This window comes from Sceloporus occidentalis, unplaced genomic scaffold (assembly GCF_023333645.1).
Source record: "Sceloporus occidentalis isolate IW3139 unplaced genomic scaffold, rSceOcc1.0.p SCAF_4, whole genome shotgun sequence".
NCBI lineage: Eukaryota > Metazoa > Chordata > Lepidosauria > Squamata > Phrynosomatidae > Sceloporus > Sceloporus occidentalis.
This window is the reverse complement of record NW_028316984.1, coordinates 152,135,061-152,156,357: the sequence shown is the minus strand read 5'-3', so window position 1 is coordinate 152,156,357 and position 21,297 is coordinate 152,135,061. Positions and strand designations below refer to the sequence as shown.

The 21,297-nt window shown below is 40.0% G+C and overlaps 1 protein-coding gene across 5 annotated transcripts in view; it reads right to left on the bottom strand.

Moving 5' to 3' along the window:
- The window catches only part of LOC149314862 (uncharacterized), a 330,650-nt gene that overhangs the window by 64,510 nt on the left and 244,843 nt on the right, over positions 1 to 21,297 (bottom strand). For all 5 annotated transcript variants that reach the window (XM_089522021.1, XM_089522019.1, XM_089522020.1 and 2 more), the window contains one exon: positions 965 to 1,364. In XM_089522021.1, the coding sequence (XP_089378147.1) occupies positions 965 to 1,364 (400 nt within the window). The remainder of the gene's footprint in view (positions 1 to 964; positions 1,365 to 21,297) is intronic.

The following is a 21,297-nucleotide window of genomic DNA, read 5'->3' as shown; positions in this document are numbered from 1 at the left end:
ATAAAGCCGGATTGGGGCCGCGGCAACCATATGCCGTGGCCCCAATCCACCTTTTTGCCGGCCAAAAAGGAGCAGCAAATAGGCTCTCCTCTTTGCACTGGCAAAAAGCTGGCTTTTCAGCCCTGCTGCAACCAGAAGCTGGCTTTAAGGTGCTCCAGTGATGTGCAGCACCTGAATGCCACGTCCCTGGACCATCTGGAAGCCAGCCCATGTGTGGGCAGATGGGATGTGTGAAGCTGGCCTCCGGGCATCTAAGGGTGTGAGTTGTGTGCATCCCCTAAGCTGGGGTGTGTGTACTTCCCCCAGACTGGCTGGAAGCTGGCTTTTTAGGCTGGTCTGTTCCAGCCCTTAGTCTCAAAGGTGCTATAAGATCTATCTTCATACTGATTCTACAGACTAACATGGTTAAATCTTTGAATTCTACACATGTTAAGACACGTAACATTGCATAAGTACTTCGGCAAGGTTTCCTAGTTCAAAGTGCAAAGCCTCTGCACTGTTATCAAGAATTTGGAGCCATAAAACATGTCGATGAACCTGTTGATGAATATGAAATATTTGAAAACTTAATAAATCATGTTAGATCGTAATAAATCTATTCAAACTTAATAAATTAGATATTCTGAAATATACGGTTGCAAAAGTTCATTTTTAAGTTATATATCTGGCCAAACCATGGCATTAAAGACTGTTTTGGATGTACGTCACTGAGTCCTAGGTGAAATGTAGTCTCTATCTGGACCCTCAAATAGTCTTGATTAGTGTTTGTGTGAATGGTCTGAAGCACAGATAACCCTTGGGCTATAAGACAAGAGCAAGGATTGGCATGAAAGTACTTTAAGGGAAATGTATGGTAATATCTACAATCATGATGCATATGGAGAAATCTGAACTTTGTGTAATATCCAGTAAGATATATCATTTTTGTGACATCTAAAAATATGAAGACAAGCTAGAAACCTACCTGCTTTCAGTGCTTCCATTTCAATAATATTCCTCTGATAGAAAGTTCTAAAGCCCAGAGGGGTTGTGTCGCAGGCTCCTGACAATTTCTCAATAGTTTGCTTAAACATTGCCACCATGTCATGTAGGACTCTGTCTAAATTGATCGTAGAAGGTGATGGTGAAGTCAGGGTCAAGGATATGGCAACAGCTGTAGTGCAGGTTGGATGGGACTGTACAGCTTCACATTTAATTTGGCAGCTTTCCAATGACCTCATCAGCACAAGCTTTTCTCTTTGCTGTTGCTTGTCTACTACTGCAATGACATGCCATTCAACAGATGCAGCTCTAGGGAGGAAAGGCACCACAACTACAGCTACTTCTCCATATGTTGCTGGTTCATTCATGTCTTCATCTTCAGCCTAAAATTTAAACAGAATACTCTGAATTTTAGAAAGCTATAGATTTTTTTTTTAAAAAAATACATTTTATATGCAGAGACAGCAGTTATGAAGACTTCATAAACATGGATATTAGGTGGCTTTAAAGCTGTTGTGAAGATATCATAGTTATATCTAATAATACCAATATGTATATGATATACAAAGCTGGATTTCTAAACAATAAAAAATTGCTCTTACTGGAGGTTCCTTCCTTTGTCCCTTTAGCCATCTTAGAGTTATGCATGTTGCCCATTTCAAAAATGCCTGAGCAACATCCATCCCAGACAAGCCACTCTCCAAAGTTGATGACATCTGTCATACTCATTGCAGTATTAGATAATCAAGGAGTTATGTGATTGCCCACTCTGACAGTGTGGGGAACAACATCCCTCACAGCCTGCTCTGGTGTCACCTAATATGGGGACTGCATGCTAAGATATAACCAGTGAAACCATTGATGACTCTTGTGGTCTACCACAATACAATGGGGAGACGTGGAGCTTGAAGGTACTGCAGTATGTTCTAGAGGGGGTACTGACCCACCTCAGTCACCATACTGATAAGCAGTTTCCCTAGCCATGAGGAGTGGAAGTGGAAAGAATGCTCACTAGGTAGAAAATTTAGACTTGATACAGATTGGTGAGAAGCAGCGTGCTGGTGCCAATTCTAGGGTTCTGGAGCATGCAGCAACTGCATCCTCTGGAAACCTAGTCCGTATGGACACTGGCATCATGGTAGCCTCCTGCCTTTTGGGGCGGTCTGGAGAGCCCCTTAGTGTTTTCTGTTACTAAAAAAAGAATACTCTGGATACACCAGAGATGGAAAATGCTATTATTCTTATTGTTCAAGCATGTACTACATTCTTCTACATCAATATTTTTGTTTAAACATGTTTTTCTCTCTATTCTTTTCTTTCTTTCTTTCTTTCTTTCTTTCTTTCTTTTTTTTTTGAGAAACACCAAAAGGCAAGCAATGGTAGTATTCATGACTGAAGCTCCCTGTGCCTGTATGTGAACTGGTAACAACTTTTTATGTACCAATTTGCTTACATTGCAGTTCAGAATAGTAAATACTGTACATTGTCTGACCTCTGAATGGAAAAATAATTACAAGTTAAAATAGTAATTTTACCTAAGGTCGATAAGGGCATAACACTCGCTCTGCTTTCAATTCACATGCTCAATTTTCATCCACTCACTCTCGACTTGGAGAGGAAGGAATAATGACAGGGTACAGGCACTTTATTTCAAAATTCACTCACAAAGTTATTGACAAGCATTTTTCTCCCACAGAAAAGTCTCTGCTGCTTGACCCTTGTGAGCTGTTTACATGAAAAACGCACTTACATCCAGATTAACGATAGCGAAGTCTAATTCCACACCAAAAACTAGTAGCAATTTCTTTAGCATGTCTGTGTTTGATATGGGAACAAAAATAGGGATAATTTGCCTCAAATTGCAGTCACTTCAGTCATAATAAAATCTTGCTGAGTACTGTTTGCTTTCAGTATTTTCATTAGGTAAACTGGGGCTGTTATTAAGGTACCAACACATAAATGTTATATTAGCACTTAACAGTAGCACAGTAGTCTCCCTCCAGGAGATGAATTCTAACCTTGTCAATATAATTCTGCTTCTAGTACTGCAAAACCGTTTGAAAAGATGAATACTGGAGGTTTACAGTAGAGAAAAAAAAGTCATGCTCATTGAAGCTTAAAGGCCATTTGGTTGGCCCAAGGTGCTGAGGTACTGTTTAGAAAATAAGTCTAAAAAAGCTGTCTCAGGTCAAGTCAAGCATTGAGACAAAACTTTCCTACTTTCTTGTACTTGTCTTAGGTTGTTAAATCAATTACTTTGTATTTCTGCTTGCCTTCAACTGCCATTTAGAATATGGCAAGAAATACAGAAGAATTAGGCCAAGGCAAAAGTACAATTTCAAACTCAACAAATGATCATCATTCCAAGTGAAAGACTGCGCGCTATGCATCCACATATTCATGCAAGCTCACATTTTACAGAGGCCTCAACCTTTAAAGTATGGGTTTGTGTGATGGAGCTTCCAGGGATTTTTTTCCCTCAGCATCGCAGAAACTTATAGTCAAATGGCCTCCAACCCATTTTTAAAAACAGATAAACTAGCTTTGTGAAACATAAAAATCTTGCCTGAGAAATTATTTCCAACTGTCACTTGTTACAGACTATTTCATTTTCTTTATAACTGAACAATGTGGCCTCAACAGTATGAGTGAGATTCACTAAATACAATGGCATAGTAAAATGGTGTCCCTTATATAAAATGGCAAAATTGAAGTTTGATTTTTGGAATTCATATTTTTTTAAAATATCTTCAAACTAATGATGTTTGAATCTGCGGATAAAGAATCCACAGCTATGGAGGGCTGACTGTAGTGTTATTAGCATCTCCGTTGTGGGTCCCTAAGAATAAAAAACTTTATCTTCTGTGTTTCTGTAATGACACTGAATAGATTACTGAGAGACTGCAACTGTGTAGGCATCAATACTGTGACAATAACCAGGTCTTGCTGATCTCATTCTGGCTCAGTTGTTTCTGACCTTACACTATGTTATAACAATGGTAGACAGAAGCTGATTTCAGCTAATATTGAGATAATGATAGTTGACATGGCCTGTGCAGATTCCTGTGCTCATCCAGGCTGATAGATATGGGGGATGATCACAGACCAGTCTGAATGTAGGCTGTATTGTGCATTAGGAGTACCTTTAATCGGTTTTTCTTCCTAGGAAAGATGCAACCATTTCGTGATGTAAAGAGCCATGTTTGATCAAACCAAAGGACCACACAGTCAAAATTCATGGAAACACACTGCTTCTAATGCTAGACTTATTTAGCCATGTTAGATAGAATGTATGCATTTATTTATTTATTTAAATATTTATTTATTGCCAATGGGCTTAAGTTAAATTACATTGTTTAAAAATGTGTGTCCGTATTAAAACGCCAATAAAAAGAACAGTTTAAAGAATTCGTTAATCCAAAAACTGGTTTTAAGGATAAAAGGCTGAGCAGAATACGGCAGTTAGTACAGAATGGTACAGCATACACTTGACCATCTTCTGAAAGTTCAATGGGGTTGGAGCAAACTTGCCACTCTAACCTCTCCCAAATTTATCTAAGCCACTGCTAGCCATTGCTACATATTCTGGAAGTGAATTTCAGAGTTTAAGCATATATATTATAAGGGAGTACTTCCTTTATTGTTTTTTAGCTAATGATAAAGTTCTGTATTAAACACACACCGCCAGGGCCCTCACCACTGAAAACAGAGCCTACCTAAAGCTATACAATAATCCCAGCTGTGTATAGAGTACAAACATTAAAGGCAACCATCTATATAGGTGGTATCCAGTATATGAAATTAAGCTAATTTCTGCAAAATATAGCAAGTGTATTAATTCAAAGACCTTTTCTCTGGAGGTTTGTGATGCAATATCTACAAACTGAGGGATGCTATTTGAGCAGATTTGGAAAAACTGGAAAAAGACTGATGAAATTTTAATAAATTAAAAACTTATATATATCATTCTAAAATTAAGAACTGATTGGACGTTGCTAATGTGTAAATCCTTGAACTAGTGTTTCCATGTGGCCTGTAGCACCCATATCCAGTGATTCAAGAATGATGGAGGATCAACATCTGAAGGGGGTAGGGCAAGCCTCCACTCGTTGTTCAGGCTGCTCTCTTCTATTTGATCTGCAGTTTAGAACTGAATGTCAGGCCCTTTCACATTGCACTATGATTCCACTTTAACTGTCATGGTTCCATCCCACGGAATCCTGGGATTTGTAGTTTGGGGATGGGTATTTAGAATTCTCAGACAGAGAGATCCAGTGCCTTATCAGACTCCATATCCCAAGATTCCACAGAATGCTGCCATGGCAATCAAAGTAGAATCATAGTTCTAACAATTGTGTAGTGTGAAAAAGGTCCCGTGTGTATTTGAGCTGCACATGCATAGCCTATATGATATCTCTGGAAAGATGAGTAGAAGTCTCTGAATGCATGAATAAGAATAGGGTCCTAACATTGTAGTCCTCAGCCTTTAGTCCTTCAGATGTTTAGGACTTCAGCTCACACAATCCCAGGCCATTCACCATGCTGGTTAGGGATTCTGGAAAGTGATGTCGAAAAAACATGGAGGACCCAAGGCTAAGAGCCATTCTAATAATGATAAACCTGAATTTATAAATGGTAACAGCTCCCTCTTTATGTTTATAGATGGAAGTAAGATCACCCTATTAAGAGCCTTATCACACAGGGTTCCTGGAATGGTATAAAAGGGGCTGGGAAGGGAACGGAACAAGTGAGGGATGCATTTTACCGCACACAGGAAGTCCCCGTTCCATTCCATTCCCCATCCATCCCAGAGGAGGAGCTTTCTGAGAACTGTTCTGAACAGTTCTCAGAAATCGCCTCCTCTGGGATGGATGGGGAACGGATGAATGTGGAACGGAATGGGGACTTCCGGCGGTGGCAGTGTTCTGTGTGCGGTAAAACGCATCCCTCGCTCATTCTGTTCCCTTCCCGCCCCCTTTTGTACCGTTCCAGCCAGCCCTGTGCAATAAGGCTCATAGTTAACTGGCTGAGAACAGGCTGAGAGGAATATTGTTTCACTAGATATGATCATCACTTGCATCACCGCAGCACCTTTTATTCCACTGTTAGCACTTCTGTCAACTGATTCCTTAGTATTTATTCTCCAAATTAGTACACAAAGATGGTAGCATGAGCTTTTATAGACTTGAGCTTACTTCCTCAGATTCATCAAGATCCCTTTGCATAGTGATTTTCCAGACTATAACATGACTATGTCTTTGAATTCTCCAAGTTGTAATTGAATAGAATTAGTCAGTGTAGGCTGATGACAATTCTGTTGTTGCCTTACAGTCAATAAAATTACTTTTCATCAATGCTATGCTATTCATTTTACATTCTTGTGTCGAACAAGACACAACCTATCTGTGCAAATTTAGCGAGTATGAACTCTTACAGTTCAAAAAAAGCATTAGAATGAGGAGCTGAAAAAAAGTATCCATACTTCCCATGTTTATTCTTCTTTGCCTTTCTGTATGTATGTGTGTGTGTGTGTGTGTGTATGCCTTCAAGTAACAGTATGTAAAGTGCAATGAAGTTCTAGCTTTTGTTCTTGTTATTTCTTTGTTTCTTTCAGTTGCACAATCAGTACAGGAGACTGTTCCCACGACAAACCCTGCTTTTAGCCAACCATTATCTCCCACCTCCTTCCTCCAGCATTCCAGCTATATGGCTGTTTAGTCCCTTTTCCTCTGTACATAATGGCAGTCTCATCTATCCTCTGAAATTCCACAGCAGATGTTAGATAATATGTTCAATTACTTAAATGAAAAAAAATATCAAAATTGTACCACTTGCTAAATTCACGACAGATATAGAACAGACTCATTTCAACAAACAGCCTCAGTGCACAACACTTAGCCAGGGCATCTTTTTTCCAATACTAAAGGAAACAAATCTAGTGATTTACAAAAATGAGCAAGAAAACTTTCAAGTAACACTTGCTCTCAGGGATTTGAGAAAATTCTTGGCTCTTTGCAATTACTATTTCTTATTTGACAGTTTCAAAATTAGCATACATAACTACATAATAAAACTGATTATAGAAAATCTGCTAGCAGATTTATTAAGCAGGCAAAAATTACAAAAAATATTTGGATTTTTACATATTGTATATTTTATTTGTAAAATGCTAGTCAATTTAAGTGTTGATTCCTGCAACTCTTGTGATTCTAATGACCTTCTATACCCAAAAGAAACCCATGCTGAAGTTTATACAACCTGAAGGCTGTAATTATTGCTCTAAAACTTCACAGTTGGACTTCAAAATAGAAATGTGAATTTTAAACTTTCACTGAAAAAAAACAGCTTTTTAAAACTACTGAACTTGACAACTGTTTTTAAATGGTGCAAATATGGTTATTTTGCATATTTCAGATAATGTTCAGAAACTGGTTAATGTATTGTTTCATGCTGCTCACAATAAGAGTTGTGTCGTTGTGACTTTCAGGCAGATTCAGCCACTAAAATTCCTATAGGATTTATGTGGCCCATTGACAGAACTACAAATAAGCTCAGTTCTCTTTTAAGAGAAACTCTACCTTTTCCTCTGCAGTTTTCCTTGTGGAATCTGCACTTTATAAGACTCAGACCTATTGTTGGTAGGATACTTTGTTCTGAAGCTGAAACTAGTGTGCTCTGTTATTCAGGCAGTGTTAGGAAACTTCAAATGTATAATTTATAGGCTCATTAATCTTGCTGCTATCATAATCAAAACTGCCACTGAAGATTTTCAAAAACTACAACTCCTTAAGGTAACATTATCTTTCTCCTGCGTGATCCCATTAATTCTTTGTAGATCTAGCAGTTCAGTGTTCATTTTCTTTAATTTGGAAGGGACTGAGTGATAAGGAATCTCCATTTCTTTGGATAGCAGAAGTAAATAGCTAACCAGCCAAATGATGAATTTGGTAAAGGAAATAATAATTTAGCAATCAAAGAATAGAAAACAAATGCTGTCCTGGTCTTTTAAAGTTGCCAAGAAAGTCACAAACAGTTGTCGCAAAGAGGCTGTCTTACAAAGCTTCCCATGACAAATGACTCTAACTGGAAAAACATTTATATACAGCATCTTACCACATGGACTGGATATATATAATTGACACCACAATAAGCCTTACCACATAGCCAGACAAGAACATAATAATAGCAGAGCAGTAACAACAACAATAACATTTATTTATAATACCCTTTCAGCCAAAGGGCAGAACATCAAACATATATAACAAAAATGGATGATAAAACATAATACTATAAAATGATAAAATACTAAAATAGTATGCTAGTATTCTAAAACAAACATGCAAATACTATGTAATTCATTGATCTGCATGACTTCTGCACATGAACAATTTGCTACAAGGAAGTTGTGGCCATTTCTCTTATTCATTGATAACATTCACTTTGGCATCTTTCTTTCATTATTCAGTGGTGTACTTGCATAACCAAGTCAATCCCAGAAACTCTAGACTTGTGGGAGGAGTTAACACTGCTGCTCTTCTCCCTTTCTATAAACTGGGGCAAGGCATTAGAGTAAACAACATCAACAAGGGCTGAGCTTCTGATGTCACACTGGTAGCGAAGAAATGAGCCATAGAGAGGTGATTCCCACATCATAGGGTGCATCAGAGGATATTGGGAATATGTCTCTGAAGAGATGCACCGAACATGGATATGCCAATCAATCAATCAATCAATCAATTTTATTAATGCTTAAGCCAAAGGCCATTCGCATGATTAAAATGTAAAATCAATGACAGAAATTCAGAATTATAAAATGCTCCATCAAATAACTAACATCCAAATTTTATACATTAAACATAATAAAATTCCAGACAATTAAATAAAACAACATTAAAAAGAACTTCAAAGTTTAGATAAGATCATCCCCATGACAATCAACTGCAATGGCTGCTATTACCCTTGCCGGAATTTTGATTGCTGCTGAGGCAAACAGCGAAACATGGATATGCAATTAACATGCTATCTTTTTTTTTAAAACAACAACATACCCTTTCATTATTTTATTAATTCCTATAGGTCCACGGTTATCTATAAAATAACACACTGCAAAACACTGCACAGAACTAAAACTACACCTTTGGAGCAGATTATTTTCAGCATGTAAAGCTCTGGAAAATTTCGAACAATGATATCACAACAAGGCAGTATAACTTCATCAAATATAAAGAAAACTGAAAACTTATGGTAAAAGAATTTTTCTGAGGTATCATACAATCAAATAAACATCCGATTTATAAAATGGTTTATTTCCTTTACCTTGATTTTATTTTATGTATATTTGTTGTTTTATGCCACCAAGAAATACCTTCCCCAAAAAGAAACATCCAACAAGCAATGCATTTTTATGTGTTTGTATGCTGATAATTCTATCTGTGTATTCACAAACTTATTGTTTCATTAGTCTTGTTAGTAAGTCTAAAGCTGAATCCAAAATTGATTTAGTTTTGATTTCTAACACCATATTCAATACAGTTTTCATATTTTAAGGAATGCTTTAAACAATTTATCATGACCTCAAATAAATCTATTTTGTATTGTTATGCACCCTTAAAACTGAATACAATGTAGATAGGGTGGATTTATTCCAATGAAATATGTTATTTTGCATGACCTGGCTTCCTTCTGTGGAGACATCTTATTATAGGGGCCTAAATCAAAATATTAATCCCACCTTGAGTACACCTATCAAATCAATGGGAATTTGGCAAGTTACCACTTCAGTAAATTCCACTAATCTAATTGGCCTACTCTTGTTGGGACTAACAATAAAGATTTTAACTTTTTTTTTTTACATAGCGACTTGCTCTAGGTCTGTCTAATCTAATACATGTATTATTTCAATTCCTGCCAGATAAAATGTCAAGTCCCTAGTTCTCAAATTTTAGTCTATACTATAAAAAGATTAATTAAATTACAAAAGAAAGATTCATAAACAGCAACCAAGCTAACTAGTTCAGTGTTATGGTAGCTCTGTTTTTCCAAATGGATTACACTTTCAAGTCTAAGTCATTTTACCAAAAGTGTAACAGGAACATTGTACTGTAGATTAAATTATGTGCTTTTCTGCTTCAGTTTAAAACAAGTGGGGTGGGCACCTACCAGAGTTTCCAGGACCAACCTGTGTCCCTTGAGACCATGGAAGGTTGCTCCAAAGTGCCTACACTCCTGAATATTACAAAAAATTAAAAAGAAAACCTCCAAAAAACTCCAAAAATTTTAAAATGTTTCCAATGCAAGAGGTTTTGGAGGCAGTTATGCCATGATTTTACCCCCTGCCAAGAACCCACCTTTCTTAAACTAGGAAGTAAATGTTTGCTTTACTTTCTTATTTTTTTTTTTAAACTGAAACAGTTTTGGGGGTGAAATGAAGAAACTGGCCTTGATGACATGGGGACTACATATTCATAAAAATAAATCATTTTGATCAAATGGGACAGGGAGCTAAGGGGAGGTCTTCAGGGGACTCCAAAGTACAGACAGCACTTTACTTATTCCTATTTTAGATACATGTTTGAGATACTTACTTAGGGGCAATTATATAGCTATAAAATGGTCAGGATCCAATGGGGTTCCTTCACTGAGCAAACTGCTTTCATCTGGAGGCAGTTCCAATAGAGGAAGAAAGAGGGGGTGAGTCTCTTTGTAAACCTTACTGCCTGAATACCTGCTAAGAAGACTCTGGGACTGTCTGCATGGGCCAAATGGCCCAGCTTCCCCCCAGCCGGGTGATATATAGTTTAGATGACACAGGCCAACAACCCATGGCAGGATCCTACCTGATCCCACCAGTAGATGCAGATCTGAAGGATCTGATCTGACCCCAGGGTAAGAGCCTTTACCCAGGGCTAAAATAGCCCTGATTTTGTGCAGAGTTCCTTACCTTGCTGGTGTGCAAACCATCTGAGAAGCCTCACAGTTGCCCTGTCTGGTGCAGAAATGGGACGCCTGCAGCCAGGCACCCCTGTTTCCACACCAAATGGAGTGAGGGGGTGGGGGTTCTCAGCTGGTTCACGTGCCACCAAGGTAAGGAGAGGCCCCGGATCCTTGATCGGTGCTGGGACAGTTGTGTGAACACCTGCCCATCCCTGTGTCAAGCAAGGGACCAATTCAGGTGAACACTGGAGGCAGGATAGCACAGGCTCAGCAGCTTTTGATGTTCGATGAGGGGTTTCGGAGGGGAGGGTAAGAGAAGAAAGTCGCTTCTCATTAATAGACAGCAACTAGTAATGAGCAGATTTAATAATAATAATTTAGGACAATGTTTGGCCAATCCCTTATTTTACAGGTATATGGTTACTTTATTTTTACTGCTGTGTGCCTTCAAGTCATTTCCGACTTATGATGAACCTATAAAGGGATTTTCTGGGGCTGAGAGGCTTTGACTCACTCAAGGTCACCCAGCAGGTTTCCATGGCTGATCAGGGAATCGAACTCTGATCTCCAGAATCCTAATTCTACGCTCAAACGACTACACTACACTGGCTCTTGGCTGTTGTTGTGTGCCTCTACGTCATTTCTGACTTATGAAGACTCTAAGACAAACCTGTCATAGGGTTTTCTTGGCAAGTTTCTTCAGAGGGGTTTGACACTGTTATCTTCTGTGGCTAAGAGAGTGTGACTTGTCCTAGGTCACCCGGAGGGTTTTCATGCTTGAGCCAGAACTTCATTCATCCATCCATCCATCCATCCATCCATCCATCCATATAATGTAATGATTTTTTTAAATTGCTCATCATTTGTTTGCTTATCATTTCCAGAGGTCTTGTGGTTTGGGAGGCAATATAGAAATGATCATACACACACACACACACACATTTATGTTAAGGCTCTTGTTAAGTCTTAGACTTTCTGGGTCTCCGTTTGCTTGAACTTGAAACACAAGAAGCAGACGGCAGCCATCTTATTCATTACGGCCCATAATCTCCCGCACTGACAGTCTTACATATTTAAACAGCCCTTCATTCCACAACCCTTTTAAGTATTCTCAGAGCTACAGAAATAATTTTGGAAGCAAAATATCTAAACAGTAAGCATAATAAAAATGAAACAGGTTAAAGCTTATTAGCAGCAGGGAACAGATGTGGTAAAACTCTTGCCAGCTCCCCTACATTTCTTCCCCAGCAGGGACATTCTATCAAGCTGTGAGTTAGTTCTAGAATATAATGCAAGCTGCTGTTACAGCAATTGCACCTTCCTGTACAGCAGCACTGCGCTAAGAATTCACTTTGATTTCTGATTTCTTTCTTTGTAATAATAATGTTTAAAATATTTCCTGCAGAGCTAAATGCAAAGTCAAGTACTGAATGCCAGCTAAACACAAGGATATGAAAATATGAAATTGATAAGAAAATAATTGCCGTATTGAAAGGCCATTTTTCTTCCCAAACTATAGGTTCCTAAGACAAGATAAGAATAATGATTAAAGTTAAGGTTCCTTGAAATACCTTTCAAACATACATAATTCAATATATCTGTTACAATGTGCAGGAAAAGATAAGTATTTAAGGAACAAAGCTATAAATGGATAGCAATATAAAGTAGAAGCAAATCAAGTCTGTCATATGCAATATGATCACAGATTATCAGTCTCTGCGTTTTATTCTGCACTGTGTCAAAAATAAGCCTTTTTTGAGAGGAATGGCCAAACTGAGTTAAGGGGTGGAAAAAAAGTCTAACACAGTTGTAATTAATAATAATAAATTTTATTTGTATGCCGCCCTTCCTTCGATCAGGGCGGCTCACAGCAGTAAAAGCAAACAATTTCAATAAAAATTACAATAAAAATACAATAAAAACATCCAATACACAATCCTACAATAGAGGAGGAAAAAAAATTTAAAAAGCCCCATGACCCAACCTCTTGGCCACGAAAAGAGGAGGGAGGCCCACAGGATATCTATTTGGGGAATGCCTGTTGAAAAAGGAAGGTTTTTAAGTCCTTCCTAAATTGGGCCAGGGTGGTAGATGAGCGGAGCTCAATGGGCAGCGCATTCCAAAGGGCTGGGGCAGCTGTGGAGAACGTCCTCCGCGAAGTGGAGGCTAACCTAGCCCCAGGCACCTTCAATAGCTGCTGCCCAGTCGATCTGAGGGTGCGAGGCGGAATATACGGGGAGAGGCGGTCCTTTAGGTATCCTGGGCCCAAGCCATTTAGGGCTTTATAGGTAATTACCAACGCCTTATATTGAGCTCGGAAACAGATGGGCAGCCAATGGAGGTCCTTTAAGACCGGTGTTATATGGCTGGTCCTGGGAGCACCAGTGACCAGCCGGGCTGCCATGTTCTGCACCATCTGCAGTTTCCGAGTTTGGTATAAGGGTTGCCCCATGTAGAGTGCGTTGCAGAAGTCCAATCTCGAAGTTACCAGAGCGTGTACAACAGTTTCTAGATCCCTCTGGGCCAGGTATGGGCGCAGCTGGCGAATCAGCCGGAGCTGATAACAGGTGCTCTTGACCGTCGCGTTCACCTGAGCAGTCAGGTGAAGCGACGAATCAAGGAGCACCCCCAGACTGCGCACAGAGTCCTTCACAGGGAGCGTGACCCCGTTCAGGACAGGTGGAACCACCGCCATTCCTGGGCCAGGGGAACCTATCACTAGTACCTCCGTTTTCTCTGGATTCAGCTTGAGTCGGTTTTCCCTCATCCAGCCCATTACTGACTCCAGACAGGCCGCGAGAGGAGAGACGCCATCCCCAGTCACTGCATCAGTCGGAGACATAGAGAAAATGATTTGGGTGTCATCAGCGTACTGATAACCCCGCGCCCCATGTCTCCGGATGATCTCTCCCAGCGGTTTCATGTAAATGTTAAATAGCATGGGAGACAGAATAGCTCCTTGAGGGACCCCAGTTTTAAGGGGCCTCTCATCAGAGCACACGTCTCCCAGCTGCACCATCTGGGACCTCCCAGAGAGGTAGGACCGGAACCACTGGAGCGCAGTGCCCCCGATTCCCACCTCTGCCAGGCGTCCCAGAAGGATACCATGGTCTATGGTATCGAAAGCCGCTGAGATGTCCAAGAGCACCAACAGGGACACGCTTCCCCCGTCGATGCCCAGACGGAGATCATCGACCAAGGCGACCATGGCCGTCTCAACCCCGTAGCCCGCCCGGAAGCCAGTTTGAAATGGGTCCAGATAATCCGTTTCATCCAAGACCGCCTGAAGCTGGATGGCAACCGCCCTCTCGATCACCTTTCCCAAAAATGGTAGCAGCGAAACTGGCCGGTAATTATTATGTACCAGGGGGTCGAGGGAGGGCTTTTTTAGGATCGGTTTTACGATGGCCAATTTAAGATCCGATGGAAATTGCCCATCCCTCAAAGATGAATTAATTATCCGGCGTAACAATAATGTTACCGCCGGTCCCCCCTGGGCCGCTAACCACGAGGGGCAGGGATCAAGAGAGCAGGTCGTTTTCCGAACACTTCCGAGGATCTTGTCCACATCCTCGGTACTCACCAACTCAAACTGATCCAGTTTAACATAGTCCGCGGAGGCTCTGGACGCTTCTACCCTGGGTTCTGCTATAACGTCGGCGTTCAGACTTTCGCTTTGTGATGGTATATTTCAAAATTAGAAAAAAAGCAGTCATAAAATGCAGTCTTCAAATTCATTCATTGGTATAAATTCCTGTGTACATTTTGATTCCGAGTTGCAATTTCTGATGTTGGTGAGAGGCTATCTTTGAAAGCCTGCTTAGCTCTGAATTGTTGAATATATCCAAACTGAAAATTAAACTCTTTACTGAAATCTGAGGCTTCTCAAAGGAAGTTACCACATGCTGTTTCTGTTATTATCCAGTGATGAGTCCATTACTGTTTACACATGGAACACAAATGGGAGAAGCGTGTGTGTGTGTGATAATCTTACCCTCGATTGCGCTATTTATTTATTTTCTATATTTATAAAGATTATTGTGCTATTAATGACACTTGCCTCCTGTGTGAAAAAGTCGTTGGAGATTGGCACCAGTTCATGTACCACCACTCTGAGCAGCACTGTTCTGAGGCAAATTTGGATGAACCATCTTAGGGATCACAGAAATATTTTACATGCTTTGCATGCAGAAAGTTCTAGGTTCATTGACCAGTTAAATGGATCAGGTAAGAGGGGGCATGACAACTTTCTGAATGAGACCAAGGTGAGCCACTGACATTCATGGCAGACAATACTGGTCTGCTTAGTCAAACAATCTGACTTGGTGTAAGGCAGCTCACTTCGTTCCTCCAAGAGAAGGTCCTGAGGAGATTATCAGCAACCCTTTGTCATCACTAGTTTCCTGCCAGGAAAGAATGGAAGCACTCAAAAGAAGTGCCAAGAATGCTTGCCAGATCCAGCAGTTGTGACAAATAGTGCATGGTATCAAAGGCTGCTGCTAATAGGCTCAGCAGTTTCCCATGTCAATCTCTAGCCATTGAAAGCCAACATTTTAATTGCTCAACTTTTGTTAGTGTAAATTAACTGATGGAATACTAAATTTAACATACTGCGATGATACTCATCTGTGACTACTTAAATAGACAACCATCCCTTTTCTCTAAAAAAGGTATGAGCATTGATATTAGAAGAAGAAAAAAGCCCCTGATATTGTCACTAACTGCTATAACCACTGTGTAGTGTTTTGGAGGGAAATACTACACAGCAAATTTAAGTCTGCAACCCTATGCCCTTATACTTGAGAATAAGCTGCAAAGAAATAGAAATTAATTTTAAGGAGACAAAGTACAGTGTTGCACAAAAAAAATAAACATATGTATTTCTTTCTTCTTATTTATTGAGAGCCTCATCTATATTGAAGGAAAAAAGGCATGGGGGGGGGGGCAAAATCACAAACAAGGATCTGATAGAGTGCTGCAAGAATGCATTATACAAGCCAAAAGCATTTATTCTGCTTCATGGATGAAGAAGAAAAACACAGAGTAGTTAAAGTGATTATTCACTGCTGAGCTGGCATACATGTTGCTGGGTCAGTAGCTGGCAATGTGTGCTGTGTGAAAGTTTAAGAAGTATTAAAATAGCACTCATTCACATTCAAGTAACTGAATATCCAATCTGAAGGAAGGCAAAACAAAAGGAAGGGGGGGAAAAACATCCGAACAAACAAAAGGATCTAAAAAAGAAATCCCGCTTTATTTCTCATTACTTGGAAGTAAAGCCATGAAACTCAATGAGGCTGACTTCGAAGCCAAAGTAATTCCGGATCAGCATGCTGAAACTGAAGAGCGGAAAATATGAGCAGTAGATATAATCATACCTCATTTTAGCATATAGGGACAGTTTGATACATGAACATGCCAGTCTGTTGAGGCAGTCCCACACAATTACATCTAAAATATTTTACAGCATTGTTATCTGAATAGTTTTAAAGAACATCCCTAAGTTTTGGACACCTGTTAGGAATACGGTGGGGTATCTACCCCCATTTAATGGAACAAAAATAATTTTTAAAAATTAAATAGCTGATACAAAAATTGTTCCATAAAATCCAGATGACAATTATAGATGAAAAAACTGGATAAAACATTTTTAAAGTTTGGACAAGATATAAAGATGTACTGATGAAAGATATAGGTGATATCGGTAAATACAGGTGTAGATCTTCTCTCTATATATACACACACACACACACCATATTTTCCGGCGTATAAGATGACCCCCATCTTTTCCAGTTAAAATATAGAGTTTGGGATATACTCTCCATATAAGGCTACCCCTCATCCAATGCACACCAAATAAAATTTTTAAAAACATCAGTTTTGATTTCAATATGGTAATTTTAATTCAAATGCTTATGACATGCAGGTACTTAGCAGGAAAACTTGTTGTATATAAAGCCTGCTTAGATTGGTCAGCTCTCGCTGCCTGCCCAGCCCTCTGTGTCTCCAAGACTATCAGAGCAGTAGCGCAAACATGGCCATTTTTTTCCATACCCCGGGCGTCCCGGACACCTGCAGCTTTCTCCACCCTTCACTTACACCTTCCTGGTGAGGTGCCCCCTCACTTCATCATCAGCACCACATTAAGTCACTTCTTTATACGAATCCTGGTGAGTGGATTTTCTTCTACCGTACTTGTACAGCACCGCCCTTGCTGCTTTCATACGGTCGTCACATATGGTGGAGATACAGCCGCGGCCGTTTTTAAGCTCCCCCCACCATATGTGGCGACCGCAAATTCTCCAGTCTGGCTCAGAAGTTTCAGCACCTGCCCTATAAGACAACACCTGGCGTATAAGACGACCCCCGACTTTTGAGAAGATTTTCCTGGGTTAAAAAGTAGTCTTATACGCCAGAAAATACAGCATATATTATTTTGAAATGATATATTGAGATCTGCTTTAAGGATATATGAGTAAGGACCTAAATATTCTAGGCATGGAGAATGAAATAAACAAAAGAAATGATAATCAAAATATAGTAAGACACAGTAGGATGTATATAATGACAGCAAGAATCAAGAAGAAAATGAGATAAGTAACATAAAGGGCATTTGACATGGAAAGTACAAGGGAAAAGAATAAGAGGAGGAGGAAAAAAGAAAATTTAGTATGTATTATTATTATGTATTAGTACAATATATGAAATAAGAATGTATGATTGTGGAAATAATTAATAAAGATATATTAAAAAAACAAAAAATCCAATTGCATTTGTCACTGGGATATTTTTTCATCCCACACAATGCAATAGATTGGGACAAAAAAGTACATGCAATTTTGTTGTTGAAATATCATTTTGAAGCTTGTGTAAGACCTTCAGTCAGAACAACCCTTTCCTCAAAGGTGAGAGGGCAGCAAGTATGGATATAATTCTTCATCAAGTTTCTTGTCTTTGGCAGAAACAATTAATTTCTGCAATATTCTTCCCACTGACAGAAAATATTTGAAAAGAACACAATCAGACCTGAAGAAGAAGGCCCTCCTTCCTTGCCAGCTGTCATCTTCCGGCCTGGAGGGAGTGAAAAGACAGGTCCAATGCCATTGGGTCCGGCCTCGATTAAGAAGATGCCTCCCTCCAGTCCATCTGCCTTGGTTCAGGTCTCAGAGGGAGAGAAGAACTGCTGGACCTGATCCCCTTCTCCACCATCATTCCCTTCTTTTGTGTTGTGTCTTTTTAGATTGTAAGCCTGAGGGCAGGGAACCGTCTAATTAAAATAATAATAATTGTAAGCTGCTCTGAGAGCCTTAAGGGCTGAAGGGCGGGGTATGAATACCGTAAATAAATAATAAATAAATATATTTTTGAACATTTCAGGGCTTATTCTACACAAAATTAGCACATTTTTGTGTGTGCAGGAAACAGCATTTTCTGTGCAGTAATAGCATTTTCTGCATGGGAAATGTTTCAATGCATGAATATTTATTTCTGCACAACATGCTGTTTGCTATGCAGAAAATGCTGTTTTCCATGCAAACAATCAGGTGATAATTTTACACAGAATAAAGTGGGCCCACCACCTCTGTGGGCTAGCAACCTGCAGATTAGATAGCCTGTGAATTGCCACACCCTTTATTATACAGTTGTGGTACACACACACAAATACACTGACATGAATGCGCAAATATTGCCACCTATTGAATAATATGGAGTATGACGATCCATCCATGGGGGGCGGGGGACTGAATCCTCACAGATGGGAAAGGTTCACTGTACCGCCTTTTCTGTGTACAAAATGGCATTTTCTGTGCAGGAATGAAATATTTCTGCACAGATTTTTTTCATGCAGAAAATGCTGTTTTAGGTGTAAAAGATGCTGATTTCTATGCAAAACAACCACTTGAAAATTCTGTACAGAAAAAGTCTTGAAACACAAACCTTTCTTCTCGTCAGTGTTTCTCAACACTAAAAAAAACCATGGTTTTTGGCTATTTTTTGAATATATTCTTTCCAACCCAAAACAAGTACATACTCACTTGTTCTTATCCAGGAAGGAGCAACTGTATGTACTGGTACCATAAGAGAAAGGGATGGAATGCTCTAGTGCAGACATCTACAGACTGTTCAACACAAAGAATCTCTTGGGCCAGAAGCAAAAATGTGGCAAAAATATTTCATCTAGAGGGCATTTCAGGGCAAAAAAACCTGTAAAATTAAAAAAAAAAATGAAACAAAACAAAAAAACCAAACTAACCCATGATTTTTAAAGCATGGGGGCCCAGAGTAAAAAAAAAAACCAAGTCTTGAGGACCACACTTTCCTATAGGGTAGAGTTTCCCAAACTTTGGTCCACCAGGTTTTGGACTTCAGCTCCAAGAAGCGCTAGCCATTTAGGCCAACAACCAAGAATTCTGGAACTTGATGTCCAAAAGATCTAGATGGTGTAACTTTGGGAAACACTGATATAAAGAAACTGCAAGGTTAATAGGGTATGTCCTGGGACAAAGAAGAAAGAAACAAATAAGTATTTTCAGAAAACTGAACTGTTCTTCCATAGCTGAGTGGGGATTTGAACAAAGAGGTATAGAGCATCCATTGGCCTATTTCTCCTAGCAGGTTGGATCACGGGCAACATGAAACCTTGGAATAACTGTGGCATCCAGTCTCAGGACATGCTACTTAAAAAAAAAAATACACACACAAGCATCTGCCTGAACAGACTTTGTCTTGTGGTACAAGGCAAAAGGGAACTAAGTGGTGTATAAAGTCACTGATAAAACCTAGTTCCTTGCATAATGTGTACACTATGATTGCTGAGCAGCATGAAACATGGCACACCTCCCAAACAGATATAGTCACTGATGAACAGCTGGTTGAGTTCATGCGTAAATGCCCATTCTAGCCATACATGCCAAGGTCACCAGGAAAATATAAAAGTGTGGTTGTGCTGTAGATATCATATCCTCTGAAGGTAGACATATTCCACACTGGATGAAAGTGGAGAAACACAATTTTGTCCCCACTCTGGAACTGGTAAAAGGTTTGCTGAACTACTGTATTTTGGCACTGTTAAACAGAGTAACTTTTGCAGTTACTTTTGACTCTGGAAACAAGATTATTCTGGATCTTTTTGAGTTTGTGAGTACAGAGGATGTGGACAAGCTTCTTGGCTGCGTGAAAAGGACGACATGTCCCCTTGACCCTTGTCCCTCTTGGTTGACCGTACAGGGAGGAGATGTTGTAAAAACTGCATTAAATCGTATAGTAAATAAATCTCTTCGGGAGGGTGGATTTCCATCGGCACTAAAACAGGCTATAGTGAAACCTTTACTGAAGAAACCCTCCCTAGACCCCCTGTTGAGGAGTAATTACAGGCCAGTCTCTTTATTACCATTCTTGGGCAAGGTGATCGAGAGGGCAGTCGCCTCTCAGCTCTAAGTTGTCTTGGATGAAACCGATTATCTCGACCCATTTCAAACTGGCTTCAGAGCGGGACACAGAGTTGAGACTGCCTTGGTCGTCTTAGTTGATGATCTCCGTCTGGGAATCGACAGGGGAAGTGTAACCCTGTTGGTGCTCTTGGACATCTCTGCGGCCTTCGATACCATCAACCATGGTATCCTTCTGGAATGCCTGGTGGATTTGGGTCTCGGGGGCACTGTGCTCCAGTGGTTCCAATCCTACCTCTCAGGAAGATTCCAGATGGTGAAGCTGGGGGACAGCTGCTCTTGTAAAAGAGAGTTGACATCTGGTGTCCCTCAGGGCGCCATTCTGTCCCCCATGCTATTTAACATTTACGTGAAGCCAATGGGAGAGATCATCCGGAGGCATGGAGCACAGTGTTATCAGTATGCTGATGACACCCAGATCTATCTCTCCATGTCTCCGGCTGCTTCAGTGACTAAGGAGGGCATCTCTCCTCTGAATGCTTGCTTGGAGTCAGTAATGGGTTGGATGAGGAAAAACAAACTCAAGCTGAATCCAGAGAAAACAGAGGTACTCATGATAGGTGCCCCAAATCTAGACAGGGAAATTTGCCATCCAGTCCTGGACGGGGTTACGCTCCCTCTAAAGGACAAAGTTCGCAGTTTGGGAGTTCTCCTGGATTCATCTCTACAATTATCATCTCAAGTAGATGCGATAACCAGGAGTGCTTGGTACCAGCTTCGGCTGATACGCCAACTGCTTCCCTGTCTGGACCAAAAGGACCTTGAAACAATAGTACATGCACTGGTAACCTCTTGTTTGGATTTCTGTAATGCGCTCTACATGGGGCTACCTTTGTACCAAGTTCGGAAGCTTCAACTAGTTCAAAATGCTGCAGCCAGATTGGCTGCGGGAACGTCTAGAACCAACCATATAACACCTGTACTAAAATCTCTA